General features: G+C 44.5%; 2 protein-coding genes across 3 annotated transcripts in view; both read left to right on the forward strand.

Moving 5' to 3' along the window:
- CWC27 (CWC27 spliceosome associated cyclophilin) overlaps positions 1-27,507 on the forward strand; it is a 643,952-nt gene that overhangs the window by 476,852 nt on the left and 139,593 nt on the right. For both annotated transcript variants that reach the window (XM_063963134.1, XM_063963139.1), the window contains exon 13: positions 3,506-3,612. In XM_063963134.1, coding sequence (XP_063819204.1) covers positions 3,506-3,612 — 107 coding nt within the window. The remainder of the gene's footprint in view (positions 1-3,505; positions 3,613-27,507) is intronic.
- On the forward strand, positions 15,583-25,782 carry LOC134932034 (alcohol dehydrogenase class-3-like). Its single transcript, XM_063926053.1, has 2 exons — positions 15,583-16,102; positions 25,063-25,782. The coding sequence occupies exons 1-2, from the start codon at positions 15,583-15,585 to the stop codon at positions 25,692-25,694; spliced, it is 1,152 nt and encodes a 383-aa protein (XP_063782123.1). The 3' UTR covers positions 25,695-25,782.

Genomic DNA, 27,507 nt, shown 5'->3' on the forward strand with positions numbered 1-27,507 from the left:
ACAAGTGGTATCTCAGGGGTACCAGCTGGAATTCGAGACGTCTCCCCCTCGCCGTTTCCTCAAATCAGCCTTGCCAACTACTCCCCCAGACAGGGAGGCGGTGCTGGAGGCGATTCACAAGCTGTACTCCCAGCAGGTGATAACCAAAGTACCCCTCCTTCAACAGGGACGGGGTTACTATTCCACAATGTTTGTGGTACCGAAACCGGACGGTTCGGTGAGACCCATTTTAAATTTGAAATCCTTGAACACTTATATAAGAAGGTTCAAGTTTAAAATGGAATCGCTCAGGGCGGTTATTGCAAGCCTGGACGAAGGGGATTACATGGTATCACTGGACATCAAGGATGCTTACCTGCATGTCCCCATTTACCCTCCTCACCAGGTGTACCTCAGATTTGTGGCACAGGACTGTCATTACCAATTCCAGACGTTGCCGTTTGGTCTGTCCACGGCACCGAGGGTATTTACCAAGGTAATGGCCGAAATGATGATACTCCTTCGAAAAAAGGGAGTTATAATTATCCCGTACTTGGACGATCTCCTTATAAAGGCGAGGTCCAGGGAACAGTTGTTGATCGGAGTAGCACTAGCTCGGGAAGTGCTAAAACAGCACGGCTGGATCCTGAATATTCCAAAGTCGCAGCTGGTTCCTACAACGCGTCTACTGTTCCTGGGGATGGTTCTGGACACAGAACAGAAAAAGGTGTTTCTCCCGGAGGAGAAGGCCAAGGAATTGTCATCTCTAGTCAGAGACCTCCTAAAACCAAAACAGGTGTCGGTGCACCACTGCACGCGAGTCCTGGGAAAGATGGTAGCTTCTTACGAAGCAATTCCATTCGGAAGGTTCCATGCAAGGATCTTTCAGTGGGATCTGTTGGACAAGTGGTCCGGATCGCATCTCCAGATGCATCGGCTGATAACCCTGTCTCCAAGGACCAGGGTGTCGCTGTTGTGGTGGCTGCAGAGTGCTCATCTTCTAGAGGGCCGCAGATTCGGCATACAGGACTGGGTCCTGGTGACCACGGATGCCAGCCTTCGAGGTTGGGGGGCAGTCACACAGGGAAGAAACTTCCAAGGACTATGGTCGAGTCAGGAGACTTCCCTACACATAAATATTCTGGAACTAAGGGCCATTTGCAATGCCCTAAGTCAGGCAAGACCCCTGCTTCAACACCAGCCGGTGCTGATCCAGTCAGACAACATCACGGCGGTCGCCCATGTAAACCGTCAGGGCGGCACAAGAAGCAGGATAGCGATGGCAGAAGCCACAAGGATTCTCCGATGGGCGGAAAATCATGTGTTAGCACTGTCAGCAGTGTTCATTCCCGGAGTGGACAACTGGGAAGCAGACTTCCTCAGCAGGCACGACCTCCACCCGGGAGAGTGGGGACTTCATCCAGAAGTTTTCCAAATGATTGTACACTGTTGGGAAAGGCCACAGGTGGACATGATGGCGTCCCACCTCAACAAAAAGCTAAAAAGATATTGCGCCAGGTCAAGGGACCCTCAGGCGATAGCTGTGGACGGTCTAGTGACACCGTGGGTATACCAATCGGTTTATGTGTTCCCTCCTCTGCCTCTCATACCCAAGGTACTGAGAATAATAAGAAGGAGAGGAGTAAGAACTATACTTGTGGTTCCGGATTGGCCAAGAAGAGCTTGGTACCCAGAACTTCAAGAAATGATCTCAGAGGACCCATGGCCTCTGCCGCTCAGACAGGACCTGCTGCAGCAGGGGCCCTGTCTGTTCCAAGACTTACCGCGGCTGCGTTTGACGGCATGGCGGTTGAACACCGGATCCTAAAAGAAAAGGGCATTCCGGAGGAAGTAATTCCTACGCTGATTAAAGCTAGGAAAGATGTGACCGTAAGACATTATCACCGCATATGGCGGAAATATGTTGCTTGGTGTGAGGCCAGGAAGGCCCCAACGGAGGAATTTCATCTCAGTCGATTTCTGCACTTCCTACAGTCAGGAGTGACTATGGGCTTAAAATTGGGTTCCATTAAGGTCCAGATCTCGGCTCTGTCGATTTTCTTCCAAAAAGAACTGGCTTCACTGAAGTTCAGACTTTTGTTAAAGGAGTGCTGCATATTCAGCCCCCTTTTGTGCCTCCAGTGGCACCGTGGGATCTCAACGTGGTGTTGGATTTCCTAAAGTCGCATTGGTTTGAGCCACTTAAAACCGTGGAGCTAAAATACCTCACGTGGAAAGTGGTCATGCTGTTGGCCTTGGCGTCGGCCAGGCGTGTATCAGAATTGGCGGCTTTATCTTGTAAAAGCCCTTATCTGATTTTTCATATGGATAGGGCGGAATTGAGGACTCGTTCCCAGTTCCTTCCTAAGGTGGTTTCAGCTTTTCATGTGAACCAACCTATTGTGGTGCCTGCGGCTACTCGGAACTTGGAGGATTCCAAGTTACTGGACGTAGTCAGGGCCCTGAAAATATATGTTTCCAGGACGGCTGGAGTCAGGAAAACTGACTCGCTATTTATCCTATATGCACCCAACAAGCTGGGTGCTCCTGCTTCTAAGCAGACTATTGCTCGCTGGATCTGTAGCACGATTCAACTTGCACATTCTGCGGCTGGACTGCCGCATCCTAAATCTGTAAAGGCCCATTCCACGAGGAAAGTGGGCTCTTCTTGGGCGGCTGCCCGAGGGGTCTCGGCTTTACAACTTTGCCGAGCTGCTACTTGGTCGGGTTCAAACACATTTGCAAAATTCTACAAGTTTGATACCCTGGCTGAGGAGGACCTTGAGTTTGCTCATTCGGTGCTGCAGAGTCATCCGCACTCTCCCGCCCGTTTGGGAGCTTTGGTATAATCCCCATGGTCCTTACGGAGTTCCCAGCATCCACTAGGACGTCAGAGAAAATAAGAATTTACTCACCGGTAATTCTATTTCTCGTAGTCCGTAGTGGATGCTGGGCGCCCATCCCAAGTGCGGATTGTCTGCAATACTTGTATATAGTTATTGCCTAACTAAAGGGTTATTGTTATGAGCCATCTGTTCGTGAGGCTCAGTTTTTGTTCATACTGTTACCTGGATATAGTATCACGAGTTGTACGGTGTGATTGGTGTGGCTGGTATGAGTCTTACCCGGGATTCCAAATCCCTTCCTTATTGGGTCAGCTCTTCCGGGCACAGTTTCCCTAACTGAGGTCTGGAGGAGGGGCATAGAGGGAGGAGCCAGTGCACACCAGGTAGTCCTAATTCTTTCTTAGAGTGCCCAGTCTCCTTCGGAGCCCGCTATTCCCCATGGTCCTTACGGAGTTCCCAGCATCCACTACGGACTACGAGAAATAGAATTACCGGTGAGTAAATTCTTATTTTTAAAGTAGACCTTTTTGGTTTTATTTTTCACATTTAACCCATATAAAGCTTCACATGATGCCTCCACACGGTCTGTGTGTCACATGCGCTGTCACCTAGCTTGCACCTTTGTATTGTGATAGCAAAGTGGTTTAATGAAGTAGAACCTAAAACTCCATACTTTTCAGACTTTGGCTCTTTTGGACCAGTTTAAATCAAAACTGACGCAGGCAATATCTGAAACACCAGAAGAAGACGTTGTATCAGAGATCGAAGAAGACGATGATAAAGGATGGTAAGGAATCTCCTGTTCTATTCATGTTATATACACGTGATGGTGCTGCTTTTATGTAGCCATCCCTTAATTTATCTGCTTCTGGCTGACCTTACAAATTTCCAGGTAGTTTTCATCCTTATTTCTGAGTGCTAATTCCTGAAGTGTAAAAGACCAGGATAGTAAATTCTCCAACTTGGATGGCGTAGAGGTCCAAAGTGAGAGTCCCACCCTGTCTTCTGTTCTCCTAGTTCCCTAATATTAATATTTCCTGTTCCTTTCAGGGGCAATTTAAGAGTGGAGGGGGTCAATGTGCAGTCTCTGTGTGACTCTGTAACTGTGAGTGCACATATCTCCAGGAAAATGGCTCTGGCTCTATATTCCCGGTGATTTCTCTACTGTGCATAAGTAGATATCTGGGAAATTGGGCGCATAATGTGCAGTGTGGGCCCCTACCACACACCCTGTGCCCATTATAGGTATGCCCATGTAGTCTTCACAGTAATTTGTTCACAGCAGCTAATTTGCACTACTCTATGTACTTCATTCATTTTTCCCTCCAATGTTGGCCCTGTACCTCACTTCCTGACTAATAACGTTTCTAATTGCCGCTTGTCTCTAGCATTGGTTTTGGTAAGTGCCTTACCCCGCTGTTCTTACCTGCCATTCCCTATCTCTCCCCACTTGCTGCTTATCATATTTGTGCGGTCAGTCTCTCACCAGGTCCCGGTTCTGACTACACTCCGTAAGCACGAGCTGTCAGTTGAAAATAGCTGATACTCCAAAATTAAGCTATATGTAGCAGAGGCTTCACTGCATCTGGTGACATCCAGTGTGCACTCTGTATTCCTCCTGCGTGCTGGAGACGTGCACTTTTGAAAAGGGTGTGACCTAACAAAGGGCATGCCCCCGAAGACTAGTTCCTGCACTGTCGGCTCCTCCTCACTTTCATTACAGAGTAGCCGGCATTTTGGTGTCAGTCCCTCTGAGGGCAACACCCAGGTGCCAGCCCGCACCCCTATAGTGATGCCACTGATATATGGCTCAAGTTCTCTTTTCTTTGGTTTACACTGTGGAGTTGAGGGAGGACTACTGTAGTCACATCGTCGCCGACCCAGGTCTCAGACAAAAGACATTAGAGAAAATATTAACATTTACTACTTTTGTAACTCTTCAGATTATTTAATAAAGTCACCACAGACATTTTATATTTGGTTTATAGGGGAAGGGGCCATAGCTTGCACACCCTAGCTACTTGTAATGAGAGGTGCTACCTTGCTGAGACTTATAGTACTACACATAGAAAGAAAAGATGCAGGTGCACTATGTAAACATTACAATTCAAAATTTTATATTTGGTACAGCTTTTTTTCTGTTTTAAACACAACTTGCGCTTTTGTCATTATTATGACCATTGTTGTGTCTTGACGGGGAGCACTTGTGCTATGTCCCCTGAATGTGAGGGCAGAGATTTTCTATGGCAGTGTATCTCAAACTGCGTCCTCGGGACCCCTAACGGTTCATGATTACCAGACCAGCTATTGAACATATCACTAATGAGATACTGTACCAAAAAGCCCTCTAAATTATTACGTATTCTAGTATTTTTCCAAACACTCTTATGCCTTCCCATAGGTCTCTTTTTCCTGACCGGTGTGGTCTCTCATCTATACTAGCTTATCCTAATGTTTTTTTTCTCTTTTATGTTTGTAAAGTTTACAATAAATGAAAAAGAAGGCACAAAGTTTCATGCAGGAGCAAGTGATACATTAATTGCATACAGAATAGAATGCAGAAAAATACATGCAAACAGGAATGAAAATTTTTGTATGAAGCTAAACTATAATGAGTACAGGGAGATAGGAAATCATGTAATACTAAACCCAAGTCTATGAAGGTCAACGACAACACTTCAACATGTGAAATATAGTGTAAGGGAGACTTAAAAATTAGATTGGAAAGGTGGATAGCAATGTAGGAAGGTAGACTTAGGGCGCAGGAAGAGGGAAAGGCTAATCTTGGTCCACATTATAAACTAGGGAAAATAGATTAAAAGAATATCTTTAAAAACCACAATGGTAAGAGAGGTCCCACCAGTATTAAAGCAAGAGGTCTAAAAAGCCAGAGATGGGATGTAGAGGTATTATATACAAACCAGTCACAACAAAACATGATAAATTTATGGGAGGTACTTTGTAAATAAGTAGATTTTTTTTTCTCCATGGATGCCAAGTGCCAGACTTTATTCATGAGTTGCTGACGGGAAGGAGCCACAATCAAAACATGTAAAGAGAGCTTATCAGCTAGTTTATTGAGGCCCTGTATTGGGCAGACAAGGAGCAAAGACCAGGGCAACTTATTCAGTGGTACCTTAAGAACTTCTGATAGGAGATTGGCAACCTCATCCCAGTATTAAGCTGTCTTTAGGCATGACCACCAGATATGTACCTCACCACATCCCCTCAAACACTTTTTCAAGGTGAAGCTGTGCAGTTTTCCTAGGCGAGCAGGTACCAAGTATTGTAGATCTTGTATCCTTACCCTAGTAGGAGATAGAGGACTTAGAGACATTGAACCTCACCACATCATGTGGGCTCCATAAGATCACTCTCCACTCATGACCTGTGTTAACTGGCTATTTAACATGAAGTAAGAAGTTCTAAAGAACAAAGCTGATACCCTTTTAAAGAGGATTATGGAGACACAGAGTCTCAAATAGAGTTAACTATTTAGTGAAAGGGCAAGGGGGAGAGAATAAAGTAAGTGTCAGACTTGAATGTAGGCAAAACAACTAATAGTAGGTATTTCAAATGTGCAGAGAACCCAGAGGGGCACATCGGCCATAGTTGAGAAGGTCAGATACCACCAATAATGCCTCCTTCAATCCAAGAGAAGAAGCTAGCTCGACTGAAACCTGGAGGGATGCTGGATTTTGCTAAGGAGGAGTAGTGGGGGACAGATAGGAGGTAGTCTCGTAATGGATTTACAGTAGTCCAAGATAGAGCATGTAAAAGCGACAACTTGGAGGGTTTTCTCCGGTCTATCAAAGGTAGAACTGCATCTATAGATACCCACCGAGGGACCTGTGAAGTTGAAAACTAGGTGACTGCCTGGTTGTAGGGCAAAGAAGGGTGAGAAAGCTAATGCGTGGTGGTTGAGTCTCCAAACAGTCTGTATAAATTGTCGATTTAGGGACTGTAACAGCAGGGTCTGGGAGAGGTATAGTGAGGTCCCGCCACCAGGGAAGGTCTAACTTAATAGTTTTAAGGACACATCGCTCACAATACCATCCAGTGTGTATGCACTATGTACATCGTCGGTGACATCCTCCGCATGGCCCATGCTAACCACCCCTCCCGCCACCCCCCCCCCCCACCCCACTCAGCCGTCGTTCATAGCTACTGGCATCGGCAAGTGTGTATGCACTTGCTGATGCCGACAACCCCCACCGGGTCCTGTTGCTGACATTGCATTGTTAGTGAGTCGTCTAGTGGGTACATAGCCTTAAGGATAGGGGGAATTTCTCCACATCCACACCCAGCATCACTATAAATAAAAAGGAAGCACACAGTGACTAACATCAGTGTTTCCCATTAATACTGTATAAGATTTAGCACAGTTTACGTGATGTAGGTATTTTGTCAGGCTACCTCTATTGACCCCAGGTGTCCACTTTTGTTAGGACCTCAATTACTTACTTGCTCTCTCCGCTTTTACTTTGCTCTTCAACATTGCCACATATTAGGTATAAAAGCACAGTCTAGAAAGTGCGCTTATTTGTTGAATATTTTTCTCTAACGTCCTAGAGGATGCTGGGACTCCGTAAGGACCATGGGGAATAGACGGGCTCCGCGGGAGGCATGAGCACTTTAAGAAAGACTTTGGACTCTGGGTGTGCACTGGCTCCTCCCTCTATGCCCCTCCTCCAGACCCCAGTTTTAGACTGTGCCCAGAGGAGAATGGGTGCACTGCAGGGAGCTCTCCTGAGTTTCCTGCTTAGAAAGCATTTTTGTTAGGATTTTTTTCTCTTTTTCAGGGAGCACTGCTGGCAACAGGCTCCCTGCATCGAGGGACTGAGGAGAGAGGAGCAGAGCTACTTAAATGATAGGCTCTGCTTCCTCAGCTACTGGACACCATTAGCTCCAGAGGGAGTGAACACAGGTTCGTCCTAGGCGATCACCCCAGAGCCGCGCCGCCGTTCTCCTCACAGAGCCAGAAGAAACGAAGACAGAAGACGTCTCAGGCGGCAGAAGCCTTCGGTGCTTCACTGAGGTAACGCACAGCACTGCAGCTGTGCGTCATTGCTCCCATACACCTCACACACTCCGGTCACTGTAAGGGCGCAGGGGGGGCGCCCTGGGCAGCAATAAAACACCTCTCCTATGGCAAAAGTCTATATACATGTACAGGTGGGCACTGTACATGTATATAAAAGAGCCCCCGCCATTTTTTAGTAAGTTTGAGCGGGACAGAAGCCCGCCTCCGAGGGGGCGGGGCTTCTCCCTCAGCACTCACCAGCGCCATTTTTTCTCCACAGCACCGCTGAGAGGAAGCTCCCTGGACTTTCCCCTGCTTGACACAGGGTGAAAGGGGGTTTTAAAGTAGAGGGGGGGCACATTATTGGCGTTTATACATTAAGCAGCGCTACTGGGTAAACAATCTGTGTTTTTCTCCAGGGTTATATAGCGCTGGGGTGTGTGCTGGCATACTCTCTCTCTGTCTCTCCAAGGGGCCTCAGGGGGGAACCTGTCTTCAGAAAAGAGATTCCCTGTGTGTGTGAAGTGTGTCGGTACGTGTGTGTCGACATGTTTGACGAGGAAGGCTCACCTAAGGAGGAGGGGGAGTGCATGATGGTCAGGTCGCTGTCGGCAACGCCGACACCGGACTGGGTGGATATGTGGAATGTCTTGAATGCAAATGTAAATTTACTGCATAAACGATTAGACAAGGCTGAAGCTAGGGATCAGTCAGGTAGTCAGACCATGCCTGTCCCTGTGGCACCAGGACCTTCGGGGTCTCAAAAACGCACCATATCCCAGATCACTGACACAGATACCGACACAGATACTGACTCTAGTGTCGACTATGAGGATGCAAAATTACAGCCAAAGGTGGCGAAAGGTATTCGTTACATGATTATTGCCATTAAACAGGTTTTGCATATCACTGAGGAACCCCCTGTCACTGACACGAGGGTACACCTGTATAAAGGGAAAAAGCCTGAGGTTACTTTTCCGTCCTCATTTGAACTAAGCGACTTGTGCGAAAAGGCTTGGGAATCTCCAGATAGGAGACTACAAGTTCCCAAAAGGATTCTTATGGCGTATCCCTTTCCACAAAAGGACAGGATACGATGGGAATCTTCGCCGAAGGTAGACAAGGCGCTGACACGCTTATCCAAGAAGGTGGCACTGCCTTCTCAGGATACAGCTTCCCTCAAGGATCCTGCTGATCGTAAGCAGGAGGTTACCATGAAGCACATTTACACACATTCCGGTACTATCGTTAGATCGGCTATGGCATCGGCCTGGGTGTGTAGTGCTGTCGCAGCATGGACAGATTCCTTATCTACGGAACTTGACACCCTAGATAAGGATACCATTCTAATGACCCTAGAGCATATCAAAGATGCTGCTTTATATATGAGGGATGCTCAAAGAGACATTTGTTTACTAAGCTCCAGAATAAATGCTATGTCTATTTCTGCTAGGCGACTCCTGTGGACCCGACAGTGGACGGGGGATGCCGACTCAAAGCGGCATATGGAGTCGTTGCCTTACAAGGGGGAGGAGTTGTTTGGAGAAGGCCTCTCGGACCTGCTACGGCCGGTAAATCGAATTTCTTACCTTATGTCCCCCCACAGCATACTAAAAAGGCACCTCATTATCAAATGCAGTCCTTTCGTTCCAATAAAAGCAAGAAGGTACGGGGATCGTCCTTCCTTGCCAGAGGAAAAGGCAAGGGAAAAAAGCTGCTTGCAGCTAACTCCCAGGAGCAGAAGTCCTCCCCTACATCTGCAAAGTCCACCGCATGACGCTGGGGCTTCCCGGGGGGAGTCAGCTCAAGTGGGGGCACGTCTTCGATTTTTCAGCCAGGTCTGGGTTCACTCACAGGTGGATCCCTGGGCTATAGAGATTGTTTTTCAGGAATACAGGCTGGAATTCGAAGACGTGCCTCCTCGCCGGTTTTTCAAATCGGCTCTGCCAGCTTCCCCGTCAGAGAGGGAGTTAGTGTTGACTGCAATTCAAAAATTGTATCTTCAACAGGTGATAGTCAAAGTTCCTCTTCTCCAGCAAGGAAAGGGGTATTACTCAACCCTGTTTGTGGTCCCGAAACCGGACGGTTCGGTCAGGCCCATTTTGAATCTAAAATCCCTGAACTTGTACTTGAGAAAGTTCAAGATGGAATCGCTCAGAGCGGTCATCGCCAGCCTGGAGGGGGGGGATTGGATGGTGTCCCTGGACATAAAGGATGCATACCTTCATGTTCCGATTTTCCCTCCTCACCAGGCGTTCCTGAGATTTGCAGTACAGGACTGTCATTACCAATTTCAGACGTTGCCGTTTGGGCTTTCCACAGCCCCGAGAATTTTCACCAAGGTAATGGCGGAAATGATGGTGCTCCTGCGCAAGCAGGGTGTCACAATTATCCCATACTTGGACGATCTCCTCATAAAGGCGAGATCTCGGGAGAAGTTGCTGGACAGCGTGTCGCTGTCGGTGAGGATGTTGCAGGGGCACGGCTGGATTCTCAATATACCGAAGTCCCAGCTCGTCCCTACAACGCGCCTGACCTTTCTGGGTCTGATTCTAGACACAGACCAGAAAAAGGTTTTTCTTCCGATGGAAAAGGCTCAGGAGCTCATAGCCCTGGTCAGGGACCTATTAAAGCTAAAAAAGGTTTCAGTGCATCACTGCACGCGTGCCCTGGGGAAGATGGTGGCATCGTACGAGGCCATCCCCTTTGGAAGGTTCCATGCGAGGACCTTTCAATGGGATCTACTGGACAAATGGTCCGGGTCCCATTTACAAATGCATCAGAGGATCACCCTGTCTCCCAGAGCCAGGGTATCTCTCCTGTGGGGGCTGCACAGTGCTCACCTCCTAGAAGGCCGCAGGTTCGGAATTCAGGACTGGATCCTGGTGACCACGGACGCAAGCCTCCGAGGTTGGGGAGCAGTCACACTGGGAAGAAATTTCCAAGGTCTCTGGTCGAATCTAGAGACTTGTCTCTACATCAACGTCCTGGAGTTGAGGGCCATATACAACGCCCTACGCCAGGCGGAGGCATTGCTTTGGGACAAACCGGTTCTGATTCAGTCAGACAATGTCACAGCAGTGGCTCATGTAAACCGCCAAGGCGGCACAAGGAGCAGAGCGGCCATGGCAGAAGCGACCAGGATTCTTCGCTGGGCGGAAGGCCATGTAAGCGCCCTATCAGCTATATTCATCCCGGGGGTGGACAACTGGGAAGCGGACTTCCTCAGCAGGCACGACCTGCATCCGGGAAGAAGTCTTCGCACAGATCGTTGGTCGGTGGGGACTGCCTCAGATAGACATGATGGCGTCCCGTCTCAACAAAAAGCTAAAGCGGTATTGCGCCAGGTCAAGAGACCCTCAGGCGATAGCGGTGGACGCTCTAGTGACACCTTGGGTGTTCAGATCGGTCTATGTGTTCCCTCCTCTACCTCTCATACCCAAGGTGTTGAGAATAATAAGACTAAGAAGAGTAAGAACAATCCTCATTGTTCCAGATTGGCCACGAAGAACTTGGTATCCGGATCTGCAAGAGTTGCTCACAGAAGATCCGTGGCCTCTTCCTCTAAGACAGGACCTGCTGCAGCAGGGGCCCTGTCTGTTCCAAGACTTACCGCGGCTGAGTTTGACGGCATGGCGGTTGAACGCCGGATCCTAGCGAAAAAAGGTATTCCGGAGGAGGTCATTCCTACCCTGATCAAGGCTAGGAAGGACGTGACATTGAAACATTATCACCGTATATGGCGAAAATATGTTTCTTGGTGTGAGGCCAGGACTGCTCCTACGGAGGAGTTCCATTTGGGTCGTCTGCTTCACTTCCTGCAAACAGGAGTGACTTTGGGCCTAAAATTAGGGTCAATAAAGGTCCAAATTTCGGCCTTATCCATTTTCTTTCAAAAGGAATTGGCTTCTCTTCCTGAAGTACAGACATTCGTGAAGGGGGTGCTGCATATTCAGCCTCCTTTTGTACCTCCGGTGGCACCGTGGAATCTTAATGTGGTATTAAGTTTCCTCAAGTCACCTTGGTTTGAACCACTCACAACAGTGGAGTTGAAATATCTCACTTGGAAAGTGGTCATGTTGTTGGCCTTGGCTTCTGCGAGGTTTCGGAATTATCGGCTTTGTCACATAAAAGCCCCTATCTGGTTTTCCACGTGGATAGGGCAGAATTGAGGACTCGTCCTCAATTTCTGCCTAAAGTGGTCTCTTCTTTTCATATGAATCAACCTATTGTCGTGCCTGTGGCTACACGGGACTTGGAGGATTCCGAGTCCCTTGATGTGGTCAGGGCTTTGAAGATTTATGTGGCCAGAACAGCGAGGGTTAGGAATACTGAAGCGCTGTTTGTTCTGTATGCAGCCAACATGGTTGGCGCGCCTGCTTCAAAGCAGACTATTGCTCGCTGGATCTGTAACACGATTCAGCAGGCGCATTCTACGGCAGGATTGCCATTGCCTAAATCGGTTAAGGCCCATTCCACTAGGAAGGTGGGCTCGTCTTGGGCGGCTGCCCGAGGGGTCTCGGCATTACAGTTGTGCCGAGCAGCTACTTGGTCGGGGTCAAACACCTTTGCAAAGTTCTATAGATTTGATACCCTGGCTGAGGAGGACCTCCTGTTTGCTTAATCGGTGCTGCAGAGTCATCCGCACTCTCCCGCCCGTTTGGGAGCTTTGGTATAATCCCCATGGTCCTTACGGAGTCCCAGCATCCTCTAGGACGTTAGAGAAAATAAGATTTTACACTTACCGGTAAATCTATTTCTCGTAGTCCGAAGAGGATGCTGGGCACCCGTCCCGAGTGCGGACTTCTTCTGCAAGACTTGTATATAGTTATTGCTTACATAAGGGTTATGTTATAGTTTCATCGGTTTAGACCGAGACTATGTTGTTTGTTCATACTATTAACTGGGTAGTTATCACAAGTTATACAGTGTGATTGGTGTGGCTGGTATGAATCTTGCCCTGGGATTCCCAAAAATCCTTTCCTCGTACTGTCCGTCTCCTCTGGGCACAGTTTCTCTAACTGGGGTCTGGAGGAGGGGCATAGAGGGAGGAGCCAGTGCACACCCAGAGTCCAAAGTCTTTCTTAAAGTGCCCATGCCTCCTGCGGAGCCCGTCTATTCCCCATGGTCCTTACAGAGTCCCAGCATCCTCTACGGACTACGAGAAAAAGATTTACCGGTAAGTGTAAAATCTTATTTTTTCCCCCTGGTGTCTGAAAAGAATGTGTTGTGTGTAGCCTGGGGGGGAACCACTTTTCAGGACCTATTACAGTACATTGTGTTGGTGCTAATTAAAGGTAAAGTTAATTGATTAAGCATGCAGAAATCAGAGACGTTTTGGAATGCTCGCCTGCCTGTTGGTAGCAATTGAGAACTATGCTTGGACTTTTTGCACAGACCACATAGCCAGGCCGCTGTACAGTTTGTTTGCACAGTTGCTATTATTCTGGCTGCCATTAGATTATTTCTGAATAGTATATTCTGTATTTCCAAAGAATTTCCTGTGATTGTCATTATAGAACTGGTAAGCTACTTGCCAAAGTCAAGGGTCTGAATTGACCTTTTGGGTATTGGCAGTAAATGCCGGTTGTGATGTCAGTGTTTCAGGACCCAGACAGAAGACAAAAGCAAATATGTAATTCTGTGTCATTCTCTGTTGTTTTTGAATGGGAGAATAAGTTATGTATATGCTTGCCAAAAAAAATTAAATAAAACCTCAACAAGTAAAAGTCAGGGGGTAGAACAATGTTGCACTAATAGTCATTAGCAGTGGTTAGTAAGGGTCGCAGAACCGCAACCTCAAGAAACACTAATAAGCCCCAGTAAGAGAATACTAACCATATCCCTGCCAAAATTTTAATTTCTTAGGATATCCTCAAGCTATTGTAAGGAAGAATTCACAGTGTTTCCCCCTAAGGCTTGGAACCTCTTGTAAATCCTTTTCTTTTAACTAGCAGTTTCTTAGCCTGAAAGAGAGTTTCATGAATGAAGATCTGGGAGTGTGTACTGACACGCAGGCTGGAGAGAATGCCTAATAGATATGGGCAGTGACATGTCTGAAAGAAAACTGATTGTCAGGGGGAGACAGGGTAAGGTGCAAGGACCAGTAGGGATCTCATGCAGTGTGTCCCCGTTGTATTATACTGGTATAAAGCATAGCTTCCTAGCAATGTTTACAGTTACATAATATATGCACATGAGCACATTGTGCAAGGCCTATATGGGACCTTGTGCTTAGTTTTGAATGCCCTATTGCCTCTAGAATCGCAGCCACTGGCGTTTCTATCATGGGTGCAATGTGTGCGGTGCACACAGGCCCCTGGCTCCAGTAGGGGCTCACACCGCACACATTGCACTCATATTTTCATACTCACCTGTCCGAAGTCCACCGCCGGGCGCTGCAGCAGCAGCCGTCGCGGCCAAAGAACACATCAAAAATGGCCATTGCGCATGCGCAGTTCAATTTATGTCTCCAAAACATGGCGGGCGCCATGTTTCGGGAGACCTGCGCATGCTCAGTAGACTCCGGTATATTGCCGGAGCCTACGGCACCGTGGAGAGGAGGGGGCCCACCCGGAGTGTGCACACGGGCCCCCTCCTCTCTTAAGACGCCCCTGATCGCAATACAAAATATTATCAACAAGCCAAGTGTTGCACCCCCTTTTGGACAATGACCTGAGTTGGTTACATTAAATTTGGCAGTTATACATGCAGGATACAGATTTTGGCACGTCGACTGTCTCCTTCCAATAGTTATCATGCATACCTCAAGAGTCTGCCTGGCATCCAGTGTCAGAGTTCAAATGGCAAATGTTAGATTTTCTGATAGAAAACTGATTTATAATTAAGAAATTATTTTACTAGAGCTGGGTGAACAATAATGGGGTCTATTTGCTAAGCCTTGGATGGAGATAAAGTGGATGAAGATAAAGTAGCAACCAATCAGCATCTAACTTCCATGCCGCAGGATGTGTTTGAAAAATGACAGGAGCTGATTGGCTACTACTTTATCTCCATCCACTTTATCTCCATCCAAGGCTTAGTAAATAGACTCCAAAGTCACTGGGCCGTTTTGTATTACAGCCTGTGGGGCTGGAAGGCACAGGTGCGATTTTTCCAAGTGTGCCTGTATTTTTAAAGCACCCACAATTTAAAAAGCAAAACCAAATTGATTTATCCTTTTTCACATTTACCCACTTTTAAATACGAGACAAACTGCATCATCAGTTCCACATGTTTTTCATGCTAAGTATGAACAAAGGATAATAAAATGGAAAGAGATGTGGTGGATTATCATAGTGGCAATATTCGCACCTATAATAAAAAGAAATTCAATAATTATCATCATCAAAGTGTCCAATATAGATCACAGGACTATAGAGAGAGAACATATAAACCCCAAAGGTTTCAAAGAGATCACAGACCGGAATGGAGGGAGAGAGAGGAGAATGGGAGAGGAAATCGTATGACTAGGGGGCCATATACAAATAGAATAAATCGGATCCCTGTCAAGGAACAGTTCCATTTTACCCCTAGGGCTAGGTACTCAAGTAGAACTCAACCATCTGAAACGGAGGATGATTATGATACCACCCCTGGTAAAAATGGTTTTTTAGAGATAGACAAGCAGCAGGAAAACACCAGTTGGCATCTAGTGAAGGATCAAAGAAAGAGATACAGAAACAGAGATATAGAGGATGTAGAGGAGGAAGAGGAAAACAGAACAAAGACCCCATGCAGAAGATAGATAAGAATAAAACCACAAAAAGAAATGGCATCTTTAATCTCTCTAGCAAAATTCTAACAGAGGAAGAAATTAAATTACTTGAAAAATGTATGAATTACGCACCTGTATCCAAACCCAATCTGTTCAGGTTATTCGTAGATCTCAATAAGTATATATGCACCCTGAGTCGCAAACGTTATTTCGCATTGAAGGCCATTAAAGCAAATAAAAGTGAGGAAAGGCCTATTTTACTTGATCAGGATGATGATATTACTATTGAGATTCTGGAATCATTACAGCAGGAAGCTGATACTGATTTGGGACCAGATCATGAATTAGAGGTCCAAATATACGATGTGAAGGGATCATTTAGAAAAAAATCGGATTTTTATCCGCTTAGCTACAAAGGACCCTTTATAGAGAGTTTCTATAAATCCACACTAGCTAGTTTTAGGAAAATCTGTGAAGATTCTGAGAAGAATCCTTATGGAGACAACCTGACCCCGGGGGAACGAATAGCAATGAAAGGTTTGTTACAAAATAAGGAAATAACCATTAAACCTGCGGACAAGGGTGGTGGGGTTGTGGTGTTGAATACGGAGGATTACCTGATAGAATGTTATAGACAATTAAATAACAATACCATTTATGAAAAACTGAAAAGCAACCCCACCACTCTTTTTCAAAGAGAATATATGGAATTATTGGATGATGCCTTGGCTGCTGGGGCCATATCAGGAGAAACCTTTAAATTTTTGTTATGTCCACATCCCATCACTGCCACTTTTTATTATTTGCCCAAGATTCACAAAACACTCACTTATCCACCTGGGCGCCTTATTATTTCGGGAGTGGGTTCTCTTACGAATAATTTGTCATTTTTTGTTGATCACTTTTTACAGGGACACGTGGAGGGTCTGAGGTCTCATATTAAGGATACACAACATTTTCTTAATACTATTAATCAAATTACTTGGAAATCTAACTATTATTTAGTTACATGTGATGTGGAATCACTATATTCCAATATCCCCCATACGGGGGGTATAGAAGCAGTGGAAAAATATTTATCACAAGGTGGGACCTCGGACGCTCTACGTGCCTTTATTTTAAAATCTATTAAATTCATTCTCACCCATAATTATTTTTTATTTGATTCACTATTTTATTTGCAGACACTGGTTGTGGCCATGGGGGCTAGATTTGCACCGAGTTTGGCTAATCTATACATGGGGGGTTTTGAGGACCAACATGTGTGGGGGGGCGGACTCGGCGCGGATCTAGTATACTATGGCCGGTTTATAGATGATTTATTTATAATTTGGGGTGGCACTTTAGAGCACTTAATTAATTTTACTGAAGGCTTAAATAATAATAAATATGGTTTAAAATTTACTTATACCTATAGTAACACAGAACTGAATTTTCTTGATGTGGCATTATCTGTGGAGGATGGCAATTTAACCACTAAGACATATATTAAACAGGTCGATCAGAATAATTATCTACAATATAGTAGTTCACATAAAAAACAATGGAAAGAAAATATTCCTAGGGGTCAGTTTGTTCGAATTCGAAGAAACTGTTCATCTGTGGATACATATAGAACACAAGCAGAGATCCTTATGACATCGTTTTTGGAACAAGGCTATCCTGCCACATTGGTAGAAGGAGCCATGTTAGAAGTAGAAAAACTCGATAGGGATACATTGCTCAAACCTAAAGGAATGAAAATAAAAAAAGAACGATATGGGGAGAGATCAAAAAAGGAATTTGATGTTTGTTACACAATACAATAGTTGTGCATACCAGATTCAACAAACCATAAAAAGAAACATGTCACTCCTGTGATGTTGGATGAGATCTTGAAACCACAACTAGATCAGAGAGGGGGGATTATTTTCCGTAAGGCTGACAGTCTACGTTCTATCCTGGTACCGAGTCATTTTGAAAGGGTAAAAGTGAAACCTAATATTGATGCTATGTGGTTACCTGAGAAACCCTTGGGGTTTCATAAGTGTGGAAAAACAAATTGTCTATCCTGTAGGAATACACAGAGAAAAAGTGTTATATTTACTTCTACTAATACTGGGGAGGTATTTCAGATCAAAGACTTCCTTAATTGTAATTCAGTTTACATTATATATTTGATTACGTATAAATGTGGTAGACAATACATTGGGAGGACTACATGGACTATGCATATTAGATATATGGAGCATAGAAGAAATGTGTTAAAAGGGGCGAAGCATCCATTATCTAATCATGTTTCACAGTGTCAGAACTGTAGTTTTGATAATTGCTCGATGATAGCAGTGGAGCATATTAAGAATACTGTGAGGGGAGGGGATCGGTTCAGTCGGTTGTGCAGGAGAGAGGCATACTGGATACACAGGATGGATACTCTCGTGCCCAATGGACTGAACGATACAGTTGAACTTAATGGATTCTAGTAATGTGAGGTTACGTGATAATAATTGGTAAAATCCTTTATAAAATATATCTGACTGTGAAAATATGATCTATTGATGGAAATCAATGATAATAATAATAAGAATGATTGGTATCTTTAGATAAATATAGAAGTATATGATATTGATGGCTATATGTGAAGATATTTTGCCAAATAATTGTAACTTCTTGTATGGTATATAGTAGGTAATGATCACGGGCTAAGTCTATGGTTTAAACGATAAGCTACAATAAAATAAAATAATAAAGAAAAATGTAGTAGAATAAAAGACAATATAATCACTATTGGTAAAAGATTATATAAGTATCTATAATTTGTTGGTGGTAATTAGTTATACTCCGAAATGAACTCTATCTATGTAGGTTCTGAGGAGTTAGTGTTTGAATTAAGATAAATATCTGTCTGTATGTATGTTAGAGGTGCCATAATGACTTGTGACCACTAGATGTCAGAGGGATTAAGTTTGGTTTATTGGGTACAACTGATTATATATTATATATGTATATGTGTGTGTTTTTAGTGAGAAAAATAACTTGTAAAAGCTATGAGCTGTTTAGTATAATTATGAGACACATATATGTATACATGTATGTAGGAGGAGCCATGATTATCCATATGCATTTAACTTGATAATGAGGCTTGGAGGACAAAGCATCAGAATATCAACTAATAATGAAAATGAGGCTTGGATCGCGGGCGCTATTGCGCATGCGCGAATCCGGAATGCCGGTATTTAAAGTTAGAAGGAAGGAGGAGGAATAATTATTCACTGAGGAAGCCGCCGAAGCCGGAGGGTAGGCGGAGGAACGCGTTTGTGGACTCACTGTGGTAGTACCACATCACCATTTGCTGCTGCTGCCGTGACTGACTGAGCGCTCGTACCAGCGCTGGCTGTGCTGAGGAGAGACGGGATCTATTGCAGCTGTCATCACGCTGTGCTGCCGCGGACGCGGCTGTTTGAAGCAGTTATCAGGCACTCTAAGCCTTAAGGAGAAAAGCCCATACACCGGAGAGTGAGATACGGATCACAGTATTACTACTACTGGCTGGAAGGCGGGTATGCCTACAAGCATTGTGAGGAGACGTATCCATTAGAGTACAGAGTGTACTGCACTCGTGGTGTATTGTGGATTCTCAGCTATTCAGACGGGGCTGTACATATACTGCTTAATTGTATAAACAGTTGATTATATACTAATAGCGATAAATGCTTAATATAACAACATCAAGTCTGCTGTAAGGTATGGACGGTATTGAATATAACACAGACTCAATATCTATCTGATTAAAAAGCTAACAGCTGATCTCAAATTAACAGCTGCACCATCAATTACATCTATAGTGCACTAACAAACAACCTGCTTGAACTGTTGGATAAATCCCTCTGCTTTAAAATCTTTCTTGCTTAAACTAATATGTGCATGCGGATTTCTCTGCTTACTAATAAAGCTTACTGTGCTATATAGGAAATTTAAGGAATCTGAGCCCTATTAGGAGAATTATAGAGATATAGGGCATTTGTTATTTTAGTTGGATAATTTTGAATGAATTGTTCTCTGTTGTAGAGATAATTTTAATATATTATATCTTTTTTAGATTAAATTGATACTGGCCGGTATCTTAATGTGATATCTTTATATGTATATAGGTGTAAATCTTTTTATATCTGTATTCTATATATAAAATATAAAGTAAAGATTATTTTTTCATACAACGTGAAAAGCGCTGTCTCATTCTTTGTTTAAGTATGAACAACTTGGAGTGAGAAGCATTTAGTGGAAATGTGATATTCTCTGAGGGTAATAGAAAACATAACTGTTATAAATAGGGGGCGAGGCAATAAAGAGGAGGCTGGGCAGTCCAGATGGTGGAAGGGAAGGATTGATGCTGGTCATTCTAGGCATCACAAAGGCTTGAGGCAAGATGGTAGTGTAGCAGTCCAATCTAGGCCATAGCTATGCTTTCAATTTTCAGCAGGCCACATACTTCGGGTGCTTCTTTTGGTAGTGGATTCCATAATCCTTCCAGTACAAATGCAGTGACTTTTACTGTAGATAGGTAGCCTGCTAGATAGTTAGAGGGAATTTACTACAGTGAGTACCAACAGGACCTACACTCCAGTGGGATTCAGTATGATATCACGGCTGATGGGATAGTGTAAATCCCGACAGGGGGGGAGGTAAGACTGTTCCCCTTTAGCCCCTAACCCTACCTTTCCACAGCCTAACCCTAACCTCCGTCTTAGTACCTAACCCCCCCCACCCAATGGTGCCTAACCTAAACCCCTTTCCTCCCCACAGCCTAACCCTAACCACCCCTCCTCGCAGCCTAACACCCACCCACCGACCCTAACCCACCATCTAAAGTTACGGTGGGGCTGTCAGTATTCTGGCATCGGTTCCCTGATCCGGCCAGGATTCCGGCATCTACATTCTGACAGCTAGGATGTTTTCCAATACTTTGTTATTGGATTACATTGTGTTCTCAATGTATAGTGACAGGATTGTTTTTATGTTGACCCTAATATCTACTTTCAATTAAGTAGCTTCTCATTGTGCTGAATTGTATATTTCCAACATTTTAAATGACTTAAAGGGAACACTAAAAAGTTAGTACACATAATCTGTGCACAGTCCTACACTAGGACAATGGGCATACTTCAGTAGCACATTACTACAGATTATTCCACTTCTGAGAACCACTAGCACTACAGTATATAGTCACTGTTACTCTATAAGTAGAGCCAGATTTATGTAATTGGAAACTGTAGGCACATGACCTTGGCTCCCTGTGTTTTTTACCATTAGTTGTGGTACCATTCCTAAAATGTATTGAATTACATTTAAAAAGACCAAACGTTATCCCTGGAATCCCACTACTTCATTCTATTGTTTAGCAGTCCCCTCATGGTGAGTGTAGGAGTAATGCTAATTGTTGTACACTTTCACTGAATTGCAGCTATTATTATTGTTACAGTGCATTTTACTTTTCTGGGCAAAAGCTCGCTTGATCTTGATTTAAGTATGAATACAGACCGTGAAAGCGGGGCCTCACGATCCTTCTGACTTTTTGGGGTTTTAAGCAGGAGGTGTCAGAAAAGTTTTTTTTTCGAACTTTCTTATTTACTATTTTTATGCCTTCATTGCTATTTTTAATTACCTCTCAGCATGATTTTAGTTTGTACATAGCCACCAATTAAACTATAGTTTACTATTTAGACAATTGGAAGAATTTTCTATCACTTGTTTTTATGTTATTTTCTTCTGCAATGCTCCTGTGGCATTGGTTCATATCAGTCTAGGACACTGAACCTTTTTATTAGTGTTGAACTGTTGCTTTATGCAAAACAGTTAGAAACCCAATTCTTTTGTAAACATTGTGTATAGTTTTTGATAATCATTACCAGATTGTGCGGTCTTACAAGGCAGTTAAGGAAGTGTCATTAGCAAATTTGAGAGGGAGATACAAAACAAAGGCTTTTTACATTAAAATGTCTGAGCAATCCATGCAAGTCTCCTGCCAGATGCCAATGATTTGGTGTCAGTCTGGCAGGGGTGATAACATGTACACGTCTGCAAGTCGGCAGCTACAGTGTTAGCTGTCAGACACAAGCATCCTGATTCTCAATCTGACAACGGTATGGAGGCTTCAGTCCTACCTGACTTCTGTGGGTGCCTAGAACTTCTACCATTAAGGCAATGAAAATAAACCTTCATATCTTTAAACATATTCAACTAATACCAACGCTTATGGAACAACTGCAAATGTTTACATGTTGGAACAGCTTTAATCAGATTTATTTCTACTTTGTAAATGTTCATTAAAGCATTAGAGGGTAATTTATGCTGCAGATTATTCCTCTGTATGTTTGGAACAGCTGTGCTGTATTGCCAACAAGTATTGCTGATAATATCATGGCATTGAACAATGTCAAAATCCAGCCAAATATTCTTAAACCAACAGTATAATATTGCTTTCATTTACTGATACATTGGGGTCCCCAGGCCCCCTGGCATTGCAGAGACTGTTAGCGTTATCCTTTAGACTTCATCTGCTAGTAGTCGGCCATGTTTTAGACTTAGCGCTAGACACGCCCAATAGGCAGTGCAAGATGCACCAGATAGGTGGTGCAAGAAATGCCCCTCCGATGGTGCACACCGTAATCAAATGTGCTGCGCACGCCTATGGTGTCGGCATATTCCTGTATGTATGTATATGTGTGTATCTCCGGACATTCTAATCACTTCTGTTCTGCGGTGACCTTAATTTCCTCCAGATATGTGTCTTTCTTCCATGGGGAGTCTACGGCTTATCTTATCTGTCTGTCTAATAAGAAGTCAAACCCATTTGTGTATAACAGTAAAAACACCAAACCGCTCGTCTGGTTATGTGCTTTAGCTGGATGCCTAAGGGCATTGCTAGGCGTGGAGCCAAACCAGGAAATTTCTGCTATATATGGATGGACTCTCAAGGACATATTCCATCCACAACATAACACTCACATTTATGGCAGAAGAATGGAACAGTCGCTTTGCATTATACAGTAGCATGCAGTAAAGGAAAAATCGTATGTTTTGTCTGAAGGTATTCCCTTTGTACCTTTTAAAAGCAGTGCATTTTATTGTGGCGGTGCTCAGGGCTACACAGTACCCGCACCTTTCTGTTTTGTGGTCTACTTTTAATTTATATAACTAGTCTAGAAATGGGGGGGGGAATAATTGTAATAATTTCAGGAATTAATAAAATAAACATCTGCAGACTTAGCCAGAGTGTGGAAGATACTATAAATCTTGTATCAACTTGTAACTTTAGGTGAGTACCGGAACCCTTTTTCATAATAAAGCAATTTTTGGTGGAAAGTTCAAAGTTTATCTGTATATGAAAAGAATGAGTATGTATGTATATATGTTAGAAATAAACGGTCCGGATTCCAAGGAATCTGGACTGCTCCGAACATCGGGTGTTCCTGCCAGACTCGGATCCCATGTCAAGGCCGAACGTCATCCTCCCAGCATTTGATTCTCGCAGGACTTGGATTCTATATAATGCGCCGCGGCCAGAAATCGCCGCCATTTCACACTAAAGCACGCTGCCATTTGCTGTGCTGTACTCTACTGTATTCACTCTGCTGTGTCCACAAGTGGCTGTGCTGTAGTGACTGTATATGGGGGCACACTGACTGCACGCTGCTGTATGCTGCGCTGTACTCTGCTGTATTATTGTGCTGTGCCCACAAGTGGCCATGCTCTATAGTGACTGTATATAGGGGCATACGGCACGCTGCTTTATGCGGAGCTGTACTCTGCTGTAAATTGTTTGGTGCGCTTTACCCTAGTGCGCTTTGTTCACATGCATCAATAATCTACGCAGTTTGAACCGAGCTGCAGGTTAAAATACAGACAAAAAATATATATATTTCTATTGTTTGTGCTGTTTGGTGCACTTTACCCTGGTGCAATTTGTTCACTTGCATCATCGTCTGCATATCCACTCGTCTCTCCATTGGTTATCTGTATTCTACCGTATTCAATATCAAATACTTTTACTCGCACACAACGCCATTAACTAAATTACACCAATGTGTAGCTCCTTGCTTATCTCAAAATATCTCCCAACCCAACCTCTCCACTCTTCTCAAGATCTACGTCTCTCATCCACATTCATTATTCACTCCTATTCATGATTGCAGAACTCTCTTCGGGCTGCACCCACTCTGTGGAAATGCACTCCCACACACTATAAGACTCTCCTCTAGTCTCCAAACCTTCAAGCATTCTCTGAAAACTCACCTCTTCAGGCTAGCTTAGCAAATTCCAAAACCTTACGTGACCTTTATAAGCTTTCCTATCCAATTATATGCCCACTGTACACTCCACATATATCCTCACATATTTTCTCTTTCTTCACTTTCCCTTCCTCCTTCCCCCGGTTCATTATTGCTGTTTGGCCATATCATGCAGCCAGGATGCGGTCAATTTACCTACAATCAAAATCCAGATGGTCAAAATCTCGACAACCGTTGACCGACTGTCAGAATCCCGACATGGTCAAATACTGACATTTAAAATACCAACAATGTCAAAATACTGCCATTTAAATTGTCGAGAGGTCAAAAAGTTGACATGAATTTTTCATGAGTTCTACATTGAAACCGACTTGTTCATACTTTACCCTCCCAGTGGACCCGGAGGGGAAATATAATAGTGTGCCAAGCACAGCGGTACACTTATATGGTGTCCATGTTGACATACACACCAAAAAAATAATGTAAAACTCATGTCAACTTTTTGACCTGTCGACAATTTAAATGTCGGTATTTTGACCTTGTCTGTATTTTAAATGTCAGTATTTTGACCATCGGTCAATTGTTGTCGGGATTTTGATTGTAGGTATTTCACACTAAACCCATGGAGCACACCAAGAACCTTTTGCAATCTGGTGGACAATCATGCAATAGAGAACACCTATCGATGCCTATTTCCTTATGGATTTTAAACTTGCGAGCAGGGCCTACCTACGTCTATGTCTGCTTGTTATCACCCAGTTTTGCTTTATCACTGTTATTTCCAACTGTAAAGCGCAATGGAATTTGCTGCGCTATATAAGAAACTGTTAATAAATTAATAATACGCCGTGTGATCCACGCATGCAGCAAAACAACGACCCAATGCACACAAGTCATTCCAACAAAGAATGGTTAAAGAAGAATACATTTAAAGTTTCGGAATGGCCAAGTAAATGTCCTGACCTTAATCCAATCAAAATGTGGTGGAAGGACCTGAAGTAAGCAGTTCATGGGAGGAAACTGACCAACATAACAGAGTTGAAGATGTTTTGTACAGTGGTAAAATTCCTCTAGGCCGATGTTCAGGACTAATCAACAATTACCGGAAAGGTTTACATGCAGTTATTGCTGCACAAGGGGGTCATACCAGATACTGAAAGCAAAGGGTCACATGCTTTTGCCACTTACAGATATGTGATATTGGATCATTTCCCCAATTAAAAAAATGAGCACGAGCTGCTCTGAACACTGCCAAGGTGGAGCCAGGCTCGACATGTGCAGTGTTTGGCTTAGGAGGGGTTGGCCTGGCGGTTATCATGGGATGCAAAGTAGCTGGAGCTACCCGCATTATTGGAATTGACCTCAACAAGGAAAAATTTGCAAAGGCCACAGAGTTTGGTGCCACTGAGTGCATCAATCCTGCAGATTACAAAAAGTCCATTCAGGAGGTGCTGGTTGAATTGACGGATGGAGGAGTGGACTATTCCTTTGAGTGTATTGGAAATGTCGGAGTTATGAGAGCGGCATTGGAGGCCTGCCATAAAGGCTGGGGTGTAAGTGTGATTGTGGGCGTTGCTGCATCTGGACAGGAAATCTCAACTCGCCCATTTCAGCTGGTCACTGAGCGGACTTGGAAAGGAACTGCTTTTGGGGGTTGGAAGAGTGTAGAGAGTGTACCCAAGTTGGTTTCTGAATACATGGCCAAGAAAATTAAGGTTGATGAATTTGTGACTTACAATTTGCCCTTCAGTTCTATTAATGAAGCCTTTGAACTGATGCATGCTGGGAAGAGCATTCGTAGTGTTTTGAACTACAAGACGTTTTGGGAAAAAGCTGTACAACCGAGCGCAATTCGTAGTTGAAACATAGCAGTCTACAGTATGGAAAAGTGTTTTCTCCAGCAAAGAAATCTAGTTTCAATCTCTCTTAACTGATTACCTTTATATCTGACATCAGCTAATTTTGTAAGCTAGCTCATTTCTAATAAATGTTTTTCTCTGACGTTCTAGTGGATGCTGGGGACTCCGTAAGGACCATGGGGAATAGCGGGCTCCGCAGGAGACTGGGCACTCTAAAGAAAGATTTAGTACTATCTGGTGTGCACTGACTCCTCCCTCTATGCCCCTCCTCCAGACCTCAGTTAGAATCTATGCCCGGACAGAGCTGGGTGCTTTTAGTGAGCTCTCCTGAGCTTGCTAATAAGAAAGTATTTTAGTTAGGTTTTTTATTTTCAGAGAGCTTCTGCTGGCAACAGACTCTCTGCTACGAGGGACTGAGGGGAGAGAAGCAAACCTACTAACTGCGGCTAGGTTGCGCTTCTTAGGCTACTGGACACCATTAGCTCCAGAGAGATCAAACACAGGACCTGACCTTGTCGTCCGTTCCCGGAGCCGCGCCGCCGTCCCCCTCGCAGAGACAGAAGCCGGCAGAAGCGGAGAAGACATCGAAATCGGCGGCAGAAGACTCCTGTCTTCAGATGAGGTAGTGCACAGCACTGCAGCTGTGCGCCATTGCGCCCACACTAACCCACACACTCCGGTCACTGTAGGGTGCAGGGCGCAGGGGGGGCGCCCTGGGCAGCAATTGTTACCTCCTGGCGAATGCTGCATATAAACAGTGGCACACTGTTATATGTATGAGCCCCCGCCATTTATTTTACAAGAAATCGCGGGACAGAAGCCCGCCGCTGAGGGGGCGGGGCCTTCTTCCTCAGCACTCACCAGCTCCATTTTCCTTCCACAGCTCCGCTGAGAGGAAGCTCCCCAGGCTCTCCCCTGCAGAATCACGGTAGAAGGGTAAAAAAGAGAGGGGGGGCACATAAATTTAGGCGCAAATAATCATAATACAGCAGCTACTGGGTAAACACTAAGTTACTGTGTAATCCCTGGGTTATATAGCGCTGGGGTGTGTGCTGGCAAACTCTCTCTCTGTCTCTCCAAAAGGCCTTGTGGGGGTCCTGTCCTCATTTAGAGCTTCCCCTGTATGTGTGTTGTGTCGGTACGTGTGTGTCGACATGTTTGACGAAGAGGGCTATGTGGAGGCAGAGCAAGTGCAGTTGACTGACGTGTCGTCGCCGACGGTGCCGACACCTGATTGGATGGATATGTGGAAGGTGTTAAATGATAATGTAAACTTCTTACATAAAAGGTTGGATAAAGCTGATACCTCGGGCCAGTCAGGGTCTCAACCCATGCCTGATCCTACAGCGCAGAGGCCCTCAGGGTCTCAAAAGCGCCCACTATCCAAAATGGTTGACACAGATGTCGACACGGATTCTGACTCCAGTGTAGACGACGATGATGCAAAATTGCAACCAAAAATGACAAAAGCTATACGTTACATGATTATAGCGATGAAGGATATTTTACACATATCAGAGGTAAACCCTGTCCCTGACAAGAGGGTTTATATGTATGGGGAGAAAAAGCAAGAGGTGACTTTTACCCCTTCACATGAGTTAAATGAGTTATGTGAAAGAGCGTGGGATTCCCCAGATAAGAAAGTCCTGATTTCCAAAAGGTTACTTATGGCATACCCTTTCCCGCCAGAGGACAGGGTGCGCTGGGAATCCTCCCCTAGGGTAGATAAAGCTCTGACACGCTTATCTAAGAAGGTGGCCCTGCCGTCGCAGGATACGGCCACCCTAAAGGATCCTGCAGATAGAAAGCAGGAAAG

This window comes from Pseudophryne corroboree, chromosome 1 (assembly GCF_028390025.1).
Source record: "Pseudophryne corroboree isolate aPseCor3 chromosome 1, aPseCor3.hap2, whole genome shotgun sequence".
In the NCBI taxonomy this organism is placed as follows: Eukaryota; Metazoa; Chordata; class Amphibia; order Anura; family Myobatrachidae; genus Pseudophryne; species Pseudophryne corroboree.

Coding starts and splice junctions, on each gene's coding strand:
- LOC134932034 (XM_063926053.1), top strand. CDS start 15,583: ATGCAGAAGATAGATAAGAATAAAACCACAAAAAGAAATGGCATCTTT. Junction 16,103..25,062: donor GGAACGAATAGCAATGAAAG/GTTTGTTACAAA, acceptor TAAAAAAATGAG/CACGAGCTGCTCTGAACACT.